Genomic DNA, 22,941 nt, shown 5'->3' with positions numbered 1-22,941 from the left:
ATTTTTTTTTTCCCTTTGGTTAATCTCTCCCCATACCCCATATTTTGTTATTAATTTTTATAATGAATTATTTGGTGACCCAATTTTAAAAGTTTGAGATGGAGAGGCAAGTAGGTAGGGTCACTAATTTTTATTTCATTTAGGCTCTGCTGGATCCTCAAATGGCTGTAGCAACAACGTGAATGCCTGTCAGCAGATGTGCCTGCCTGTACCGGGAGGACTCTTCTCGTGCGCCTGTGCCACTGGATTTAAACTCAATCCTGATCATCAGACCTGCTCTCCGTACAGCTCTTTCATTGTTGTTTCAATGCTGTCTGCAATCAGAGGCTTTAGCTTGGACCTGTCAGATCATTCAGAAGCCATGGTGCCAGTGGCAGGCCAAGGTATGCCGAGTACAGTATACGTAAGATTTGACTCCATCTGGTGCCATATGGAAATCTTTGGTGCTGCAAAGCATTTTTCCATGTATGAGTTCAGCATATAATGAATCTTGTCTTTCTTTCCCTTTAAATAAACTGGCTCAGCCTCTAGTGGTTCTCAAATTTTAGTGTGATCAGAATTGAACGGCTGTTAAAACACAGACCTGGACCCTATCCACAGATTTTCTGATTTAGTAGTCTAGGGTGGGGCTAGAGAATCTGCATTTCTAACAAGTTCCCAGGGCATGCTAATGTTACTGGTCCTTGGACCACAGTGAGAATGACAGTCCTAGAACAATATAGAAGGTAGCACAAGATTGCAAGAAGTACTACAGATTTGGTGGTCAGAGAACCGGACCTAATTCTGAGGATTAATGGAGATTTAGGGTAGAAATTATACTATTATTTAGAATGATAATGAAATATCATTATCAATATATATTTGATGACTTGAAATAAATGAGCTGAAAGTGTTAGTCTCTCCTTAATAACTATATTTTTGTAGCACTTTAAGCTTATATACGGTGAATGTATAAAATGATCACTAGCTTCCGAGGTGAGCCCAGGGGTTTCTAGATGTATGCTACCAAAAGAGGAACTAAGATTTTAGTAGTTTCAGAAGGAGTGTGTCACAGGCTAATGATAGAAATAAAAGGTAGAGAGGGAAGACAAAGGGTGAAGGGAATGAACATTGGGAGAAATGGTCAGAAGAGATAGAAAAGCATATGATGAAGGTGTCTGGCACCACACGTACTCCTGCTTGATGACATGTTCTCCTGACACATCTTTGTTTTCTCATATTTAAAAAGTAATGAATCCATGTTACCATCTTGTAAAGATATTATAAAATCAATAATTTTTTTCTCCCAACCTTTCATTTTGAAAAATTTCAAGTGTAGAAAAGTTGGAAGATACGGTTAAACATTCTTATGCTCTTACTTAGATCCAACAATTGTCACCACATTTGAGCTCTCAATTTGTGTGTGGTTGTGGGGCAAAGTAAGTTTACAGTTGTTCATATGGGAAGAATACAATAATTAATAAATAATGATGCAAGAATAAATTTGTTTCATGAACTCACAACTGTAAACCTACGTTTGCCCCACCCTGTACGGACATTGTCATCAATATTCGTATTTATATTTCTGTAGTTTGCCTCAGAAAATTTTTTATAGCTGTTGTGTTGCAGCCAAGATCTAATCAAGATTCATGCATTATATTTGGAATGTCTCTTCAGTTTCTTTTGATTGGTAGTAGTTGCCCCTGATTTTTTTTTTAAGTGACAGACTGGTTGACTTTTAGAGGATTTGTCTCATTATTTCCTTCTGTTGTCACTTAACCTGTTAGTCAATTTTACTTTGCATTTCCCATGAAATGAAAGTTAGACCTAATTGTTTGATTAGATTGGATTTGAACACATTTGGCAAGAATACTTCATAGGTGATGCTATGTACTTGATACAGAATCTTATTAAGAAGAAAAGAAAAAAAAGAACAATGTCAGCTTGTTCTTCTCTTAGTGATACTTAAACTTGATCACTTGGTTAAGGTAGTCACCATAAAATGCCTACCTTTTAAAGGTATATTTTTCCCTTTGTAATTTGTATGAAATTTTTTGGCATCACACTTTAGCAGTCTGTGAATATCTTGCTTCTCAAGTGCCTGCTACCCATTGGTTTTAGCAGCCATTGATGATCCTTGTTTGAAATGATTATTTAATTAGGATTGCAAAATGGTGATTTTCTTATTCTAGCATTTCTTCTACATTTATAAGATAATATTCTAGGAGAGCTGTCCTGTTTACCCCGTTAGAATTTTAAAAAATTTATTATCACCGTGACTCAAACTTTTATTTTTTAATGCAACGTGTTATAAATCATTTGACATAATTACTCTTCTGAGGCTCCAGTTGATCCATGTTGGCCAGGGAGAACCTCTTAAAGTGGCTGCCTGTATTCTTTTTCTATCTTTTTTTTTTTCTTTAACATGTTTTTATTGATATCAGAGAGAGGAAGGGAGAGGGAGAGAGGGATAGAAACATCAATGATGAGAGAGAATCATTGATTGGCTGCCTCCTGCACGCCCCCCAGTGGGGATAGAGCCTGCAACCTGTGACCTTCTGGTTCATAGGTTGATGCTCAAGCATTGAGCACACCGGCTGGGCAGCCTGCCTGTGTTCTTTTGACATGGTGCCATTAGTATTTGAGTGCTTCCTTGCTTCGTAAGATGTTCCAGGTTCACCTCATACCTTCCCACTCCAAAACTTTAATCAGCCATTTCTCCCAGGAGCCAGTGCTCCTTATTGTGAGAAACCAACACCTGGATGGTAGGTTTGCTTATTGCCACTGGGAATCAAATAGTTTTATTTTGTAATGGGGGGATAGTCAGAGCAGGGGATTGGGAATGAGGGTTTGAGGGGAAGGACAGACATTTAAAAGTTCTACTTTCAGCTAAGGCCTTGTTTAATGATCTTTTCTTAAACATTCCAGGACGAAATGCACTGCATGTGGATGTTGATGTATCTTCTGGCTTTATTTATTGGTGTGATTTTAGCATCTCTGAGAAATCTAATAATGCAATCCGTAGAATCAAACCCAATGGGTCTAGTTTTACAAACATCATTACACAAGGGATAGGAGAAAATGGAGTGCGGGGTATTGCAGTGGACTGGGTAGCAGGTAGGTAAGCTGTATACTGATTTTATTGAAAAACCTTTTTATATTTGTATCTTTATCGCCTTATTTTACTCTAGAAAGTTTAGTCTAACATTATACATGTACAGATCTGTTTTTCTGATATTAAAATATAATCTAAATTATGAAATGGCAAGTATTTATTTTATATCTGAGAAATTTTAATTGCCAAATTATTAATTGCTTCCTCTTGTCAACTTATAAAATCCTCTTGATTGGGTACTTTCTTTATTGTAGTTCTATTGAAATGCCTGACCCAACATTACATTAACTTAGTTGCTCTGTCTCATGAGCTTAACTTTGAAATACTACTAATTTTTAATGGTACACTGAGAATAAAATATGTTAAATGTGTTATAATTTTTAGAATATAATGCCATTCTATAAAAATAAGTATCACTGAGTGTTATCCAGCTTGGTAAGTAGACATCACATAGAAATATTAAAATATAATAAAAGTCACAGGTACTATAATAAGAGTTTATTGCAAATAGTAAATATGGTAGTATGGTTAGATAAAGCTTTAATTGGGTTCCTAAATCTCACTCTTGATTATGAATTTTCTATATTATTACTGCGTGTATAGTTAAAGCAGGGGTCAGTAGTCTGTGGCCTATGGGCCAAATGTAGCACACTGCCTATTGTAAGTTCAGTTTTACTGGAACACAGCTATGCCCATTCGTTTATGTATTGTTTATGGCTGCTTTCATGTCACAGTGGCAGAGTTGAGTGCTTGTGAAAGAACCATATACTCTGCAAAGCCAGAATTATTTACTATTAACAAGCCTTTATAGAAAAAGTTTGCCAACCCTGGATTAGCAGATTGGAATATATTTATAGTCCAATTAGAGAGAGAAAATGAAAAGAGTAAGATCATTAGCTGCATATTGGCCTGATTTCTCTAGAATAGGTTTGAGTCAGATATAGGAACAAAGTAAATGTGCCTTGGTAGATAGTTTAACAGACTTTCAACTACATGGAATCCATTAGGGATCACTTTCTATTATACTGTCCTAACATCATGGTCTTTTTATTTTTATTTTTTATTATTGATTTCAGAGAGAGGAAGGGAGAGACAGAGAGGGATAGAAACATCAATGATGAGAGAGAACCATTGATTGGCTGCCTCCTGCAGACCCCACACTGGAGATCAGGCCTGCAACCAGGGCATGTGCCCTGACTGGGAATCGAACCGTGACTTCCTGGTTCATAGGTGAATGCTCAACCACTAAGCAACACCAGCCGGGCCATCATGGTCCTTTTCTCCTTGTATTTACATTGTTCTCTAATGCTCAAAGGCAAATGCACTTTTGTTTCGGTGGCTTTAGAAGAAAATATCTATGCTAGTTAGAAAGAATAGGACAAGATATCTATGCTAGTTAGAAAGACTAGGACAAGACCTCATATTAATGCTAAGCATAAGGAGCATTGATAACATTGATCAACAACCTGATGACTGTCCCTCTTTACTCCTTTTCATCATGTTGAAGTAGAAGGTATACCATGATGATGTATATTTAGAGTCTTTGAAGATTCAGGTGTTAAATATTCAGGTAGGAAAGGAAGGACATTCTTGGAAATACACCTTTTTAAAAAAATTATTGATGAGAGAGAGAAATCTTGATTTGTTGGGCAACTTATTCATGCATTCATTGGTTGCTTCTTGTACATGCCCTAACTGGGGATTGAACACACAACCTTGGCATATCAGGATGAATGCTCTAACCAATTGAACTATCCAGCCAGGGCAAAAATGTATCTTACAGTAGAAAGTGGGTTCTGACATTTGCTGTGAATTCTAATGTGCTTTAGAAGCTGAAGATAGGCACATTCTCTTTATATTTGAAGAAACAATCTCTTTAGATCCTGAGTAAATAATCATTTTTCTAAGTCTAAACTGAGACATTTATTATCTTGGAAAAGACAATATATACTGAGGCAAACTTCAACCTTACATACTTTTGTTTTGAATTTGAAGAGGCATCCTCTTTTTTCTTCTTGGTTTTCTATTCATCAATATGTTCTTTCTTTTTTTTTCCAACAGAAAATCTTTATTTCATAAATGCTTTTGAGTCTGAATCACTGATAGAAGTTCTGCGGATCAATACCACCTACCGCCGTGTTCTCCTTAGAGTCATAGTGGATATGCCCAGGGATATTATTGTAGACCCCAAGAACAGATACCTCTTCTGGGCTGACTATGGACAAAACCCAAAGATTGAACGTGCTTTTCTTGACTGTACAAATCGGACAGTGCTTGTATCAGAGGGCATTGTCACGCCACGGGGCGTAGCAGTAGACCATAGCAATGGCTATGTTTATTGGGTCGATGATACTTTAGATGTAATTTCAAGGATCGATATTGAGGGAAAGGAATTGAAAGTGATTCGTTATGGCAGTCGTTACCCAACTCCTTATGCCATCACTGTTTTTGGAAATTCTATCATATGGGTAGACAGAAACTTAAAAAAAATCTTCCAAGCTAGCAAGGAACCAGGGAACACAGAACCGCCAGCAGTGATAAGGGACAATATCGATTGGCTAAGAGATGTGACCGTCTTTGACCAGAGTGTCCAACCCCGGTCACCAACAGAGGTTAACAACAACCCCTGCTTGGAAAATAATGGTGGATGCCCCCATCTCTGCTTTGCTATGCCTGGCTTGCACACTCCAAACTGTAGCTGTGTTTTTGGAACCCTGGACCATGATGGGAAAAGCTGTGTCATTCCAAAAGAAAATTTCCTCATCTTTGCCTTGGAGAATTCCTTGGGAAGCTTACACTTGGATCCTGAAGATCACAGCCTACCTTTCCAAGCAATAAGTGTGGGAGGACATGTCATGGCCCTGGACTACGACAGCATCGATAACAGAATTTACTTTACACAAAATTTAGAAGCTAGCCATGGCCAGATTTCATATATAAACCTTAATTCAGGGATCCGTTCTCCCACTGTCGTTGTTTCAGGTAAGAGCACTCCAGGTGTAGCCTATCTTGGACACAGTGAGAACAATACACATGGATGACCCGGTGATTCTAAAATATATATTGAGACTCTAATGTATGTGTGTTTGTTGGTGTATCTCCAGATATAGGGACTACTGATGGCATTGCTTTTGACTGGATCAATAGAAGAATTTATTATAGTGACTACACCAACCAGACAATTAACTCCATGGCTGAGGATGGGTCTCAGCGTGCTGTGATAGCCCACGTTACAAAACCAAGAGCAGTTGTGTTAGATCCTTGCGGAGGGTATGCCATCATCTTCTTTATTATATTTCTGTTTGCTTACTTCTGAAGGGAGAGGGGCCTGGCATTATTTTATGTTCATAGAGGGCCAACATTTTTTGGGCTTGTAACACTAGGTAACAAGGGTGAAAGAGCATGAGTGACTATCTGAGAAGGAGCTCATTCTGATGCTAGACATGTTAGCAGCATACTCCCAATGCTCTGACTCAGGACATCCCTTTTGGGCAAGTTGTGTGGGTGGGGATGGTGTAGGGTTACATTTGCCTTATTAATGTCAACTTGCAGTTGAAGATGGCTTACATTCTTTTTCAAGTAAAGCTTATGAGGTTCCTTGTGATGAATTAATTATGACTCCCTTTGGATGACTAGGTATATCTACTGGAGTTCCTGGGGCACTGATGCCAAAATCGAGAGAGCCACAGTGGGAGGCAACTTTCGGGAACCCGTTGTGAACAGCAGCCTGGTCTGGCCCTGTGGGCTCACTGTGGACCATGAGGAAGACCTTCTCTACTGGGCAGATGCTAGTTTGTATGTGTCTTTAGTTATTCATGTAGGTGTGGATTCTTCTTCCCACTTACAATGGAATGCTTAATGGAATGAAAATATAAAATGCCAAATAGACATAGCCAAAATGTAGAATCACAGTTTTAGGAACTATATTCTAGATTGGTGAATGTATCTGTGAAAATTGATCAGTGTTATAAGATTGAATAATTATGAACTAAAAGGCATCTAACAATGCATTACTAGATGAATTATGTAATCACTCAATTTATAATCTACTAGACCCATGTGATTACCATAAAATATGCATGACATTTAAATGCATACTAATATGAAGTTTTCTCTGGGCTTTAGTGTTTAGTATCTTATAAAAATGTTTTCCTTTAGTCTTGACTTCAGTTATCTTCTCAAATAGGTTCTTTCATAATGTTTTCCTTAGATACTTTATCAACTCTAATTTCATATGTAACTTCTCCAAGTATCCCTGAAATTACTCACATTCCCATCATCCTAATGGAATAGTTGAAGAGATGAGATGATTTTGTTTATTACGGCTGGTATCTGCATGTCAGGAATCTTCATTTCTCTTGACTGTTTTCTTATGTTTTTGGCCCTGAGACACTGCGTACTTGACAACCTGATCTTCATTTTTTCTCATTTGAAACAAAATAGTGATGTTTTGTGTCTAAATTTGGATTATTCCTGGTAAACACGTCAAGATACTCAGTAAATGACATATCAAAAAATTTATTTGGAGAGTTGGAAGGGAAATGTAATTAACATTTTATTGAGTGACTACTGAGTGCTAAACACCATATTCTAGATTGGTGAATGTATCTGTGAAAATTGATCTATGTTATGAGATTGAATAATTATGAACTAAAAGTGACTACTGAGTGCTAAACACTGAGTTCTATGCTTTACATATATTATTTCACAATATTCTCCTGTTATTAATGTCAGCCTGGTCCTTTTTATAGGATTACTTGTAAATTATATTTGGAAATTGATTATTTATACATACCATTGTTTGATAAAGCAAATTAAGACCTCCCATTATCAGAAGAAACATTTCCTGTGGCATATGCTCCACTTAGAAAGAAAGTCAATGGTGTAAAGCAATGGTTAGGCCCAGGCATTGCGCTGCCAATTGAGGAACTAACTCTTTCTGGATTCCAGCATTTTCTTTTTCTTTTTTTTCTCTTTTTAAACTTTGTTTTAGGCGCAAGATTGAACGCAGCACTCTAAAGGGCACGGAGCGTGAGGTCATTGTCATCACAATCTTGCGTCCTTTTGGCTTGACTATCAATGGCCAGTATATTTACTGGACTGACTGGTCCACAAGAAAAATTTACCGAGCTAACAAATATGATGGATCGGGCCAGACTGCAATGACCACGAGTTTTCCATTCCGGCTTATGAGTGTTCGTGTTGTTGTGAAGGACCACCCACAGCAGTGTAGCAATCCTTGCGACCAGTTTAACGGGGGCTGCAGCCATGTTTGTGCACCAGGTAAGGCATTGCCCATGAAGATAGACTCCAGGAGAGTAATAATATTGATGACAACTTAGGGAAAGCTCAAGGAATATTCAGCTCTAAAAGGAGAGCGAAATCCAAATTCTTGATTTCAGGGTAATTCAAAAAATAGATTTGGGGGTTTGTATGTTGAGAGGAAGACTGACAGGTTTTTTTTGGTTGTTTTTTTTTTTCTATTTGATATGGATCCCTGTTATGAAGGCATTTTTGACTCAAGCTTAATGGAGGTAGAAGTAAAGTTGGGGGTCTGGGATTTAATTCTTCCACTTAAGAGGTACTAGCTATAGTTTGTAATATTTCTGGTGATGTGTATGATGTGCTTCCTAGTGGGGTTATAGAGAACAACTTAGGGAAAGCTCAAGGAATATTCAGCTCTAAAAGGAGAGCGAAATCCAAATTCTTGATTTCAGGGTAATTCAAAAAATAGATTTGGGGGTTTGTATGTTGAGAGGAAGACTGACAGGTTTGTTTTTTTTTCTATTTGATATGGATCCCTGTTATGAAGGCATTTTTGACTCAAGCTTAATGGAGGTAGAAGTAAAGTTGGGGGTCTGGGATTTAATTCTTCCACTTAAGAGGTACTAGCTATAGTTTGTAATATTTCTGGTGATGTGTATGATGTGCTTCCTAGTGGGGTTTATAGAGAACAACAAATTCACAGGAAGATGTGCCTTTGGAGACCAGTATTTTGAGATTTTCTGAGGAGGCAGAATCATTGCAATAGTTTCAGTGTAGACAAGAAGTTTTTTTAAAGATTAGGATGAATTAGGCACATTTATTAATTGGTGGTTGCTCTTCTTGATAGAAAAATGACTCAGAATATCATTGAAAAGTTGATGGGAGCAGTTTCCATGGCTTGTCTTATAGCACATTTAATATAGAAGCTGTTGCTAAGCTTTTCTGGAAGAGAAACTATGAATGTTTGTGACACAAATCTTCTGCTTTTTCTGGGCCTACCTTTCTTCAGGTCCAAATGGTGCCGAATGCCAGTGTCCACAGGAGGGCCACTGGTATCTGGCCAACAACAATAAGCACTGTATCGTGGACAATGGTGTACGGTGTGTTGGTTCCAATTTCACCTGCCTCAATGGGCGCTGCATCACAGAGCAGTGGAAATGTGACAACAGCAATGACTGTGGTGATGGCAGTGATGAGCTGGAAAGCGTGTGTGGTGAGTTGGGCCATTGGAGCTTTTGTTGGGAGCTAGCATTGTCTTTATGTCAAGTGTTTGTTACAGGATCCTGCTGTGTGTGAATAGGTTTGTAATTTGTGCCTCAGGCATCCTGTTCGAACTAAAAAGCATTTACTCTGAGAATCCAGACTGCATTTCTGCTAAATCACATATAAGCTGATATATGTGCCATAGAATAGCTTCATGAGGAAGCCCCTTTGTAGTGATTAAAAGCAAAGGTGCTGAATTAAAAACCTGGCTATGCCATTTACACAATCTCAATAGCCTTGGGAAAATTGCTTAACCTCTCTGAGCCTCTGATATCTCATCTGTAAAATGGAGCTATTACTAGGGTTCTTGTGAGATGTAAGAGAAACAATATGAAAAAACACACGAGGCTTGATGCATGTTAAGTATGACTTAGCATGGAACTAAGGGCTCCAGTAGGTGACTATTATCATTTTATTAATTTAAATAGCAGAAGGATGATTAATTCAATAATTATATGGAAATCACTCCCAATATTCATCTTCCATCTGAGTGGGGTGAGTAAGACATAGAACACTTGCTTGGGAAGTTTTGAGGTTAGTTACCTTTTTCTAGTACATTGTAGGAGCTAAGAGTTTTATTTTCCCCAAAGAAACTGTATTTGCATGCTTTTCTGTGATTGAAATAACCTTTAAATTGAGATGATAGAGAAATGTAGTGATTTTGCCATTTGCTTAAAATACTTCATTTGTTAAAACCATTAATCAAACTAATTAAAAGTGTTATCTCACTTTACATGCAGTCGTTTTTGCCTTGGAAGGTAATCTCTAAGTGTCTGTTCTATTTGATTGTATCTGTTGAGAAATTAGGATGATGTTTTAATCAAGAGGTTTTCTCAATGTTTTTTTTCTCCCCTCCTCTTAGCTTTTCACACCTGCCATTCGACAGCCTTCACCTGTGACAATGGGAAATGTGTCCCATATCATTATCGCTGTGATCACTACAATGACTGTGGTGACAACAGTGATGAGGAAGGGTGCCTGTTCATTGCGTGTAATGCCACCACAGAATTTACTTGCAACAATAGAAGGTGCATACCTCTTCAGTTTGTCTGCAATGGTATAAACAACTGCCATGATAATGATACTTCAGATGAGAAAAATTGCCGTAAGTTCACCTTAAGTACTTATTGTGCTTTGGGATCTGAAATCTTGGATCATGGGAGATGAAATTTCTATATGAAAACAAGGGCGTTCTTTAAAAAAAGCCCCACGAAGAACTAAGAACAATCTGTTCTATAGCTTTTCATAGCTACATATTACTCCATTGTGTGGATATGCCATAATGTCTTTAACCAAGCACTGGGACTCTTGGTGGTGCTGTTAAATAATGAAATGATTACAAAGCAAGCCTCTCCTCTCCATCTTGCAGTATCAGCTGGGAATATCTCTTTTTACACTAGAATCTGTGGTGTAACATAAGTATCACAGATCATGCCTCTGGAATAGCTTTGAAAAAGTCTCCCTTCTGGTGGTTTGAATACTGCAATAGATCCATTAACATGGACATTCTTTATGGTACTCGTGTGGTGGATATGTTCCAAATGTGTATCTGGTTGTCTTTTTTAAGCCGATCGCACTTGCCAGCCTGGATTCACAAAGTGTCACAGTACAAATATTTGTATTCCTCATCATTACCTGTGTGACGGAGACAATGACTGTGGAGATATGAGTGACGAAAACCCCACTTTTTGCGGTAATATAAGCCTGCTTCTCATTCTGTGGTTCTGGGGATGCATGTCTTGAGCTAATACAAAGATACATGGCCTGGGCGCTTGGGCTCATTTCAATTTGTCATCTCTAATTGACATTGTAAGTAGATGCAGTAGGCAATTACTTCAGGATGTGGTTGGAGGGGCCTAAGAAGCCCCTTCTCTCTGTTCCCTGGCTGAAGGCCCAACTCCAAATATTTCCTCCAGAGACCTGCTCTGCTACGTAACCTTCCCCAAATGCAAAGCCATTTCTCCCAGAGTTGAAAGCCTTTTGTCTGTAGGAACTCCAGGCAGAATTTACACATTAAGCCCTTACATTTATGCTTAATATGATTATAATGACCATTAGTAACTGAAAGTATTTTTCTAATTTTAAATATGGTTAAATTTCAGAAATCCTTATTTCATATTTAGTAATTTAGTTCAATCAAACAATTTCTTGTATTTGTAGCTCAAATTAAAAGCCCTTTTTAAAGCTTGATAATGTTGGGACTATTAATGTAAATAGATACATGAGTTAAGAATTCAGTAATTGTCATCAGGCCAGACTACAGTTCAAGAGCAGGAGTCAGTTGTAGTAGCAGCAGCAAGAAGCAGTAGAATTCAGGATGCAGCCATCAGACAGGGACATGCAGATTGGAGCTACTGCTGATTTTTTGGGGACCTCTGCTTACTTATCAGTATTTTTCCCCTGGCACATTATAAGATACTAGAGGCCCGGTGCACAAAAATTTGTGCGCTCCAGGCGGAGGGGGTCCCTCAGCCCGGCCTGTGCCCTCTCGAAGTCTGGGACCCCTCGGGGGATGTCCACCTGCTGGCTTAGGCCTGCTCCCCGGGGGATCGGGCCTAAGCTGGCAATCAGACATCCCTCTGGCAGCCCGGGAGCCCTTGGGGGATGTCCACTTTCCAGCTGGGAGCAGGCTTAAGCTGCAGTCGGACATCCTTAGCACTGCTGAGGAGGCGGGAGAAGCTCGCACCACCACTGCTGTACTGGCAGCCATCAGCCTGGCTTGTGGCTGAGCAGAGCTCCCCCTGTGGGAGCTCACTGACCTCCAGGGGGCATCTCCTGCATTGAGCGTCTGCCCCCTGGTGGTCAGTGTGTGTCATAGTGACCAGTCATTCCCAGTCATTCTGCTGTTAGGATCAATTTGCATATTACCCTTTTATTATATAGGATAGAGGCCTGGTGCACGGGTGGGGGCTGGCTGGTTTGCCCTGAAGGGTGTCCCGGATCAGGCTGGGGGTCTCGCTGGGGTGCCTGGCCAGCCTGGGTGAGGGGCTGATGGCCGTTTGCAGGCTGGTCAAGCCCCCTAGTGGGTACCCTCACACCATGGGGGTGTGGCCAGCCTGGGGGAGGGGCTGAGGGCTATTTTCAGGCTGGCCACACTTCCTTCAGGGTGGGGGTCCCTACTGGGATGCCTGGCCAGCCTGGATGAGGGGTGGAGGGCCGTTTTCAGGCTGGCCACAGCCCCTTCAGGGTGTGTGTGTGGGGTCCCGCTGGGGTCCTGGCCAGCCTGGGTGAGGGGCTGAGGGCCGTTTTCAGGCTGGCCACGCCACGGGCTGGAAGCAGGTATCTGGGATTTATTTATCTTCTATAATTGAAACTTTGTAGCCTTGAGCGGAGCTCGGGCTGGCCAGGGCAGACGGGAAGCTTGGCTTCCTCCATCGCTGGGGCAACTCAAGCCTCTTGCTCGCTCCAGCTCCATGGCCGCCGCCATCTTTGTGACGGAGTGATGGTTAATTTGCATATTACTCTTTTATTAGATAGGATAATGGGCCAAAGCAAGGAAGCTTGTAGATCAGAAGAATGATAAGACTTGATTCTGGTTTATACCCACATAACAATCTAGAAAATACATTTGACCAGAGCTACCTATGGTTAGTTGAGAAAAGAACCAACATTCAAACATAGGTAGAATCATTTTACTCAGATAAAAGCCCCATATACCAAGATGAATAAGAGCAGAACTTTGCTAACTCTCTAGAATGATGGTCTAACATGGCTAAAGGTTGTGTATGGGTGAGCTCAGGTATGGTCATATTGCTGTTTTTGCTTTTAATTATTATTTCAATAGAATTTAACTTTATATTACCACAGAAAACATAGAAACAAGTCTTTTCTTACATAATTTGTGATTTCATGTATCAAAGGGATAGTTATTTGGTATTTCTAACAAATATAATTTATTTGGGGATTTATGGAATCCAGGAAAAATATTCCAGAAAATTGGGCAGTATGTTTGCCTTCTCTCCCCACTACCCTCCATCCCCATGGAAAGTGCATATACAAAATCCCATTTCCTAGGCCTCAGTCTCCTTTCTTGGCAACGGTTTATTCAGTTGAGACATATAGGCAGATTGTTAAGATTGATGAGAAGAAGCTGGTGTTTTGCTCATGGGTTTTATCTTCTTTCTCTTCTCCTACAGCCAGTCACTCCTGTAGCAGCAGTGAGTTCCACTGCACATCTGGACCCTGTATTCCTCACCATTGGTATTGTGATCAAGAAAGAGATTGTCTTGATGGCTCTGATGAACCTGCCACTTGTGGTAAGAGAGTAGGCAAGCACGAAAAGCATGACGATGCAGCTAGAGAAACTCTTCCAAGTACTTTAAACACAAATGACAGTTGTGGCTGCTTAATGTTCCCACGTTCTGCTCCTGCTCTCAGCTGAGATGCTGCAATCACTCAGCAGACATTCATTAAAGATGTGTTAGTGCAGTGCATGGTGTGGGCTGCTGATCAGGTTATGGAGGCTGCTGCTTGACACTGATGAAATGAGATTATGTTGGTGATGCACCTAATATGGTGCCTGGCTTGGAGAGCTTATTAATTTTAATTGACTCTGGATTGGGATTTCTGAATTTGGCTGCGTTTTGACCCATATGACTGTGGGAGGATACAAAAGTGATTGGAATCATCACATACATGGGCAAGGGGAATATTATGGTCACATATCCTCTTCTTCTTCTGCCCATGTACCAGCTTATGGTAAGGTCTCATAGCCATCTGAGCTTTCCAAGAAGTTCCAGGGACCCTTTTGTTTTCCTAGACCCTTTTGTGCTTGTTTACTGCGTGGAGGCTGCTATTTACTTTTGCAAATTCCAATCTATATTTATGTACATTTAAAAACATAATTGTAAAAATATAGAGATTCAGTATTTTACATTGATTTTTTTAAAATCTGTCAAATCATATTTTTAAATAGCAGTCAGAAAACTATGCCCACAGGCCAACCTCCTGTCTTTATAGAAAAAGTTTTATTAGAATGTGGTCACATATTGTCTATGACTTCTTTTGTGCTACAGTGGAGTGTCAAGTAGGTGAGACACAGACCATACGGCCTATAAGCCTAAAGTATTTACTAGCTGGGTAAGAGAAAGTTTGTGACCCTTGTTATATTGTCTTTATACTCTTTTTTTTTTTAAATGGCCCTATAATATTCCCCAGATTATCACTGAGTTCATCGCCTCTATTTTAAGCATTTAGATTTCTTACATTTTTCCTCTATTATAAATATCACTGAAAGCTGTAGCCAGTTTGGCTCAGTGACAGAACATCAGCCTGTGGACTGAAGGGTCCCAGGTTCGATTCCTGTCAAGGGCACATGCCCAAGTTGTGGAAGGTGTGCAGGAGGTAGCTGATCAATGATTCTCATCATTGGTGTTTCTCTCTCTCTTCTTTTCCTTCTGAAATCAATAAAAATATGTTTTAAAAAACACCACAGCAGTAGATACCATTCTATTTAAAACTTTTATTTTGTGGATATTTTCTTAGGACCATTCACATAATTTTGTAGCTGAATTGAGAGGATTTTCTATTCCTATATTTTCTCTCAGGTTTAAATTCTGTGGCTGATAATTGGAGAGTGATTATTTGAAATTCTCTGCCAAGTTCTTTTTCCCAACACTGAAAGTCTTGTAGGAAACAAAGGGCACATAGTGTTTTGAGGATCCATAAATAAAATAATGAAGTTCCATATTTATGGAAACCAAAGTCATAGTAATAGCAGTTTGTACCAACTGCCTGACATTTAAATGAATACATTCTCATATCATGCAGTGGTGTTATTTTCAAGAAATAATAATATGTATATATATATAAAAAAAGTAAAATTCACATTTCTTCACCCTTCTTCAATACTTTTCCTCTCCAGAGATAATCACTATTAAGGGTGGGTGTCATCTTACATTTACCCACACATCCTGAGAGATAGTTATAAAAACACAAATGGGCCCTAACCGGTTTGGCTCAGTGGATAGAGCGACGGCCTGCGGACTGAAGGGTTCCAGGTTCGATTCCGGTCAAGGGCATGTACCTTGGTTGCAGGCACATCCCCAGTAGGGGGCATGCAGGAGGCAGCTGATCAATGTTTCTCTCTCATCGATGTTTCTAACTCTCCTTCTCCCTTCCTCTCTGTAAAAAATCGATAAAATATATATTTTTAAAAAAACACACAAATGGGATCTTACTATATACATTTTTCTACAATTTGCCCTACTTTTTTTTTTTTTAGCTTAACAACATCTTGTCACCATGTTAGCACATATAAATTTACCTCATTTCTTTGCACTGTTGAATATTACTCTCAAGTATGGATGTTCCATGTGTCTTTTATCTCTTTCCTAGCTGATGGACATTTAGGTAGTTTTCATTGGTTTCACTTTGAAAAATAATGCTGGAATGAATATTGTGGGAGAGAAAGAAAATTTTCTCTACCCTTATAGGTTCTTTTGGCTGGTCTAATAAATTTACATGGCATAGATTATTAACAGAAAATAACCAGATTTAATTGCATACCTATGTATGGGAACCCCATATACTCAGAGAGAGTCAGATACCCACAAATATGAGAGGTTTAGAGATAGAAAGTGAAAATGAGGTATATATGGTATTATGAGCTAAGGATGAGAGGGAAAGGTTCTTGGAGCTTCAGAGGGTAGGAAAGTCATTCAGAAAATGATAAAAAGAGTATTTATGCAGTAATCAGAAGTTTGCTCTGCCTTATGGATAGGTCATAAATGTTATTTCTGGTGATAACTGTTATTATGGCCAAGGGCCCCCCAATATAAGTTATTTAAGGGAGAAGTAAAAGTTTTTTCTTGAGTCCCTAGGGTCTCAGTTGCCTTCATCTTAAAATAACCCACATGCCAAAGAAGCACTTCTCAGAGAGGCCTGTTCTGAACCCCTTTGTCATCCTTTTAGACACCTCTTTGCGCGAATGTGGGAAGATTCTTAGGGGCTAGCTTTCTAGATGTGGTATTGTTGTGTCAAAGGAGATGTCTCTTCAAAAGGCTGTATCAATTTACACTCCTTTTTACCAGCTTATAAAAGGTCCTGTTTCTTCTTACTGTTATCTCTGTGCTGTATTTTAAATAAAATTAAGTTTTCTTTTGCCCTAGGGGTTCCTGGTTTACGAGTCTATGATAACTTGGTTAGTTGAGTAGGAACATGTGGGCATATGATTAAAGAATTTGAATCAGTGTTCTAGACTCATGCTATAGCAGCCTTCTTTCATGGTTACTGGACTGCAAATTGTTCTTTTCACCGAGGGTGCTTTTTATTTTTGTCTGTAGTGTACCCTGAGTCAACATGCTTGAGTGATGAGTTCAAGTGTGACAGTGGGAGGTGCATCCAAATAGAATGGATCTGTGATGGTGATAATGACTGTGGGGACATGAGCGATGAGGATGAAAGACACCACTGTGGTAAGTGCAACCAATGAGTGCAATTCTTTGATACCATGTACTTAAGTGCTTTTAAAAGATGAAAAATGATTTTAAATTTTATTTTCTTACTCTTCCATTTAGCTGAGGGACATAATGTCCTACATTTCTAGAACAGATTAGGAGAATTCTGTTTACCACACTTAAAATTAATAGCAGCTTTTACAGTGTAGCAATTAATGATGCCTCCAGTTTAATTTTATTTCCTTAGAGCAGTGATTTTCAGCCTTTCATCTCATGGCATACCTAAACTACTAAAATTCAACTGACCTGACAAAAAAGTAGGCCTAATTTTGGTTCATTCCCACTGGATGGCTATTGTTGTATTGGCTCTTTAAAAAATTTGGCCATTTTAAAATTTGACAATCTAAGGGAAAAGAGGTCAGTGCCCCTGACCAAATAGGCAGGTATTGTGTGTTTTAAAATTCTTTCAGCACACCAGTGTGCCATGGTACACCAGTTGAAAATAGCTGCCTTAGAGCTGTTATTTGGAGAAGGGCTATTGAACAGACTATGGAACACCATTTTTCATTAGCAATAGAGCATGACTAACTCTTAGCTAAGGTGTCTTTCTATGGTAGAACAATGGCTCCCTGATGTTTACATTTGATCATAACTTCATGTCAGTGACTTTGATGGTCCATAGCTGCACAAACACTCCATTCACTGAAATGGGTGTTTGGAGCTGCACAAACATGGGTTACAATATGTGCTTTTCTCCCAACTCCCTTCACCAAGACCCCCTAACTCTTGTCTCCCATTCACCCACAATAAGACTAAGTAAAACAGCTGTTCTTTTATATGGAGGCATTAATGACTATATAATTACACCTCACCTCTTTCCTAACAGGGTCATGGTTTCTGATACTCTTGTCCTCCTATATACTCTAATTCTACTTCAAGTGGTAGCTATAATGTAGTTTAAAAAGCACTACATTTGGAGAAAAAAAAGACCTAGATAGGTTTGAAGCCCCAGCTAGCCCTTTGGAAAGTTCTATGGCTTTGAGCCATCTAGTTAACCATCTTGAGTTTCAATTTTCTCATCTGTAGAATTCACATAAAAATGCTTATCTCACATTGTGTTTGTGTGGTTACGCTTTGTAAACTAAAAATGTTACCAAATGTAAGGCATCGTTTTGGTATCCACTTAACAAAATGGGAGTCTTTTTCTGTAGCCCTAAGGGAAAAATATGATGTTAATTTTATGGGAAACTGAGATTTTTATTATGTTTATTTCTTCTGAAAAAAAAAAATCCAAGGTCCAAAGCAATTAAAATGGAATTTTGGAGGTATTTTTATTATGGTCTGTTATTACCCATAGCAATGTGATTTGTTGGCCTTTTTTCTCCTAATTTTCTTTCATCCCTTAGACCCGTGGTTGGCCAACCATGGCTCGCGAGCCACATGTGGCTCTTTGGCCCCTTGAGTGTGGTTTTTCCACAAAATACCACGTGCGGGCGCGCACATAAAGTGCGATTGAAACTCCGTGGCCCATGCGCAGAAGTCAGTATTTTGTGGAAGAGCCACACTCAAGGGGCCAAAGAACCGCATGTGGCTCGTGAGCTGTGGTTTGCTGAGCCGCAGTTTGCTGACCACTGCCTTAGACTATTAAGTAACATAAAATAAGAGAAATAATGGTTTGGAGAGGATTTGTCTGCTAGAATGAGCTCTCATGTAGTTTCTGATCTGTGTGTGCTTTGTTTCAGAGAGACACAGATGCTCAGGCTCTGAGTTTCTCTGTGTAAACAACGTGCCTCCATCCAGGAGGTGCATTCCCCAGTCTTGGGTGTGTGATGGCGATGCAGACTGTACTGATGGCTATGATGAGCGGCAGAACTGCACCCGGGGGTCTTGCTCTGGAAACGATTTCATCTGTAATGATGGACAGTGTATCCCTGACTCCTACAGGTGAATTGGGGATTAAAAATTTCCCCGGAAACCTAAAACATCCATGGGGCTAGAGCTGACTTATCCATTAGGCATGGTGGCTTCAGTGGTCTATGAAAATGTTTAGATTTCTTTTAAAACCAGAAGGAAAAACAGAGACATTTTAAATCAAGGAAAGAATTTTAATCCTATATAATAAAGAGGTAATATGCAAATTGACCATCATGCCCACGCACAAGATGGCCGCCCCCATGTGGGCACAAGATGGCCGCCCCTATGTGGTAACAAGATGGCTGGCAGGGGAGGGCAGTTAGGGATGACAAGGCTGGCAGGGGAGGGCAGTTAGGGGCAACCGGGCTGGCAGGAGAGGGCAGTTGGGGGCGACCGGGCCTGCAGGGGACGGAGGGCAATTGGGGGGACCAGGCCTCCAGGGGATGGCAGTTAGGGGTGACCAGGCTGGCAGGCAGAAGTGGTTAGGGGTAATCAGGCAGGTGAGTGGTTGGGAGCCAGCAGTCCTGGATTGTGAGAAGGATGTCGGACTGCCTGTAGGATCAGGCCTAAACCGGCAGTCGGACATCCCCTGAGGGGGTCCCAGATTGGAGAGGGTGCAGGCTGGACTGAGGGACACCCCCCCACCCCCCAGTGCATAAATTTTGTGCACCAGGCCTCTAATATATAATATTAATATACGTATCTGCCTTTATACCAATGTTATTATTAAATATAACTTTAAGTATTTTATGAAGGAAAGGGCTCATGAAAGACATCATGTGACCTTGCACAGGGGCCTGGGATATGAATGAAGTGGACTTGATATAAGAAAACTTTTTCCTTAAAGCAGGTGACCCTCTTGATTTTCCATTTGGAATAGAGGCATGGGGGTAAGAAATGCTTCACTTTCTTCTTTGCTATGAGAAAAATGAGTTGCAAGTAGGATGATAAATGGAGCTTGGCCCTTGGGTTCAGATTAGACAACAGGGGAGACAACAGGAAGAGACAGGTGAGGTGAACGAGAGCACAAGCTCCAGCACTCAGCATTGTGCAGGAGCGGCAGGAGAGCCAGACCTTCTATGCTCTCTCTCTCTTTTTTTTTAAGAGAAGTCAGAAATCTGGATTTTCATATGAAATATTCAGATTTTTTAATGCTGGAAACAAGTTTTAAATTTATAACACTGTGTCAGACTCAGCTCACAGCCTGCCAGTTTGGGGGAACTTGTCCTATAATATTATGGTGTTTGATTTCTCATTATTTTCTCCAAAATGAGCAATTCAAAAGTTTCTATTTTTTTTTTTTTTAGTGCCCTAAGATCTCATTATCCTCACTTAGCAACTTTTTAGATAGTGAGGGGAATAGAGAAGAAATATGATATACAGGTTTCAATCCTGATGGAGTAGGAGAATAGTAAGAACATTAAAATAAAATAGCAGAGTCCAGAAGGGACTTTGCTCAAGATGGATGGTGAGTTTGATGTATTTGGATTTCCTGAGGTGAAAATATGTATTTGGCATTCAGACACACGGAACTGGAGCTAAGAAGAGATATTGCACATGTATATTGAGAGAACAAGATCTGTCAGCTCACAGCCTGCTAGGAGAGGAGACAGAAAAGATATATGAAGCTGCCCAAGGTCAGAGCAGCAGAGCTCCTGGGACTGTTTGCTTAGGGGCAAGCAGCCCTGGAATACAGCAGGGCGCAGAACCATGCGCTGATGATGGTGGTGCCGAGGAAGCCAGAGAAGGTTAAGTCATCCTGTGAAGGTTGTGAAAGGAGCAGGGACTTGACATTATGACTAAAAATGGTAGTGATTAAAGAAGTAGATAAAAGTTGTCTAAAAAGTGTCCTCTTGTGGGATGACTCATCCCCCAGTGGAGCCAATACGGGCATTGTGGAGAGGTGGCGGTTTGAATACTGACAACCTGCAGATGTCAGGAGGCAGAGCTGTCTCCTTTCTTTAGTGAACTTGCATTTAAATCTGCTTTGTGTATATTTAATTTATATGGATGTGATCTTCAGATGCTGTCTTTGTGCAAGGAAGTGAATAATCTTTATATTTTCTCCCTATTTGCTCAAGATTTATGTTGTACTGATATTTGGTTCTTCCGAATCCAATTAATATTTAATACCATCAGTCTTGCATATATTCTGAAAACCCAGGCATAGGATCTAGGGAATAGAATTATATCAGTTCTTAATTTATTCTAGGTTATTTCACTTCCTTTCTGGGCTTTCTGAGCTCTGCCTTCATTATTACTATGAACTAGCATCTGACTTACCTGCCCTACCAGACTACTGATTTCATTCATCTTTTCTTCCTTCCTCTCTTTTTTTTCTCCCCTGAGCCTTCTGAGTTGCTTTTGACAAGGGCTATGGTAGAAGAGAAAAGATACTATTTGTCTGGAAACTTGAGCTATAGGGTCTAAAATAGCTCCAAATTTGTTTGCTGGAGTGCCAGAAGCCTCCACTAAGTACACTGTGAACGTGCACGTTTTTGCTTGCTTGTCAGAATGTCTACCTCCCCATTTGACACAGTGGTCATATTTCCTATTGATTTTTTTTCCTCTTGACTCATTACTAATGTTGGCTGAAGAACCTAGATATGACTGAGTTGAGAGCAGCTCGCTGGAATACAGACATACAATTGTGTTTAAAAACCTGGTGATTTGCTTGCCTAAGCGACTTACTTTTTTCTCTTGAATTGCATCTAAACAAGAGGAAAGAAAGCATTGGTATCTTAAATCATTTGGAAATGAGTTAAATAGCTCTCAGAGGAGACCAAATGGGGCTGAGCCAGCTTGCATTGATTGTAGCTTTCTTTACAGTTACGTGTTCACATTTTGGTATAAATCACATTGGCAGTGCCCTAGGTTTGTGGATGAGAGTGCTAATTAGAAGACTTGACCATAGATCCATTGTAAAATTGACCACATTCATCTTTGATACCTTAACGTCTTATAATGCTCTGCTTCCAACTCCTATGCTCTTTTATGAATTGTCAAACATTATTTTTGCCTATCCTCATTCAAGATGCTTTTATACTTATGATGAGTTTTGTTACTGTTAGCAGGGCCCCCTTCAGTAATTATGACTTTCATGGGATCTTGGAACAATGTAGAGGAGAAAGAATAGTCTGGCGCTCAGAGTTGTAGGAAATTTTATTGTCTTCATGATGCCTAGGAATGTTGGATCCCAAAATAGCTTCTAGAACAGGGGTCCTCAAACTTTTTAAACAGGGGGCCAGTTCACTGTCCCTCAGACCATTGGAGGGCCGGACTATAGTTTAAAGAAAAACTAGTCGGCAGCAATGAATAGGGACAAAATGGGATTTGTTTAAAATTAGAAAAATATTTTATTGCAGTAGATTTAAAGATGTTATGGTGAGAATTTCCTTGGGTGATATGTAAGGTATTTTTCTTGCTTGAGTTCTTATTGTTCTGGACTAATACACAATAAAGATTATTTGTTCTATTTAATCCCCCCCAAAAGTTATTTCGAGTACTTGCTTGCAAAAGCTTCTAGAACAGGGGTCCTCAAACTTTTTAAACAGGGGGCCAGTTCACTGTCCCTCAGACCATTGGAGGGCCGGACTATAGTTTAAAGAAAAACTAGTCGGCTGCTAAGCAACAGGCAGCAGCGGCAAAAACACCCAACGGGCTGGATAAATGTTTTCGGCGGGCCACAAGTGGCCTGCAGGCTATAGTTTGAGGACCCCTGTTCTAGAACTATGAAATGCTTTTTTTCCTTTGGCAGTAGTCCATACTAACCTACTAGTTTTTCATCTTTCCCATGGTCATTACTATTCTCATCTCATGGTAGGTGGCAGGAGTATTACAATGAAAGATGGAAGTAACACGACTGCTAAACATTACTTCAATTGGAAGATATGTGTTCTTAGAGGACACATCTAATAATATCATCATTTATAATATACTAGAGGTTCACGAAATTCATGCATGGGTAGGGTCCCTAGGCCTGGCTGGTGATCAGGGCCGATCTGTGGA

General features: G+C 39.8%; 1 protein-coding gene across 1 annotated transcript in view; it reads left to right on the top strand.

Moving 5' to 3' along the window:
• Positions 1-22,941, top strand: part of LRP2 (low density lipoprotein receptor-related protein 2) — a 177,863-nt gene that overhangs the window by 102,543 nt on the left and 52,379 nt on the right. The window contains exons 39-50 of the mRNA XM_005857721.2: positions 144-383; positions 2,908-3,096; positions 5,156-6,076; positions 6,199-6,364; positions 6,731-6,889; positions 8,088-8,377; positions 9,369-9,572; positions 10,485-10,727; positions 11,190-11,315; positions 13,759-13,878; positions 16,906-17,037; positions 18,762-18,963. Of these exons, the coding sequence (XP_005857783.1) occupies positions 144-383; positions 2,908-3,096; positions 5,156-6,076; positions 6,199-6,364; positions 6,731-6,889; positions 8,088-8,377; positions 9,369-9,572; positions 10,485-10,727; positions 11,190-11,315; positions 13,759-13,878; positions 16,906-17,037; positions 18,762-18,963 (2,992 nt within the window). The remainder of the gene's footprint in view (positions 1-143; positions 384-2,907; positions 3,097-5,155; positions 6,077-6,198; positions 6,365-6,730; positions 6,890-8,087; positions 8,378-9,368; positions 9,573-10,484; positions 10,728-11,189; positions 11,316-13,758; positions 13,879-16,905; positions 17,038-18,761; positions 18,964-22,941) is intronic.

Source organism: Myotis brandtii, unplaced genomic scaffold (assembly GCF_000412655.1).
Source record: "Myotis brandtii unplaced genomic scaffold, ASM41265v1 scaffold112, whole genome shotgun sequence".
Taxonomy (NCBI): domain Eukaryota; kingdom Metazoa; phylum Chordata; class Mammalia; order Chiroptera; family Vespertilionidae; genus Myotis; species Myotis brandtii.
The sequence above is the reverse complement of the archived record's forward strand: the minus strand, read 5'-3'. Positions and strand labels throughout refer to the sequence as shown.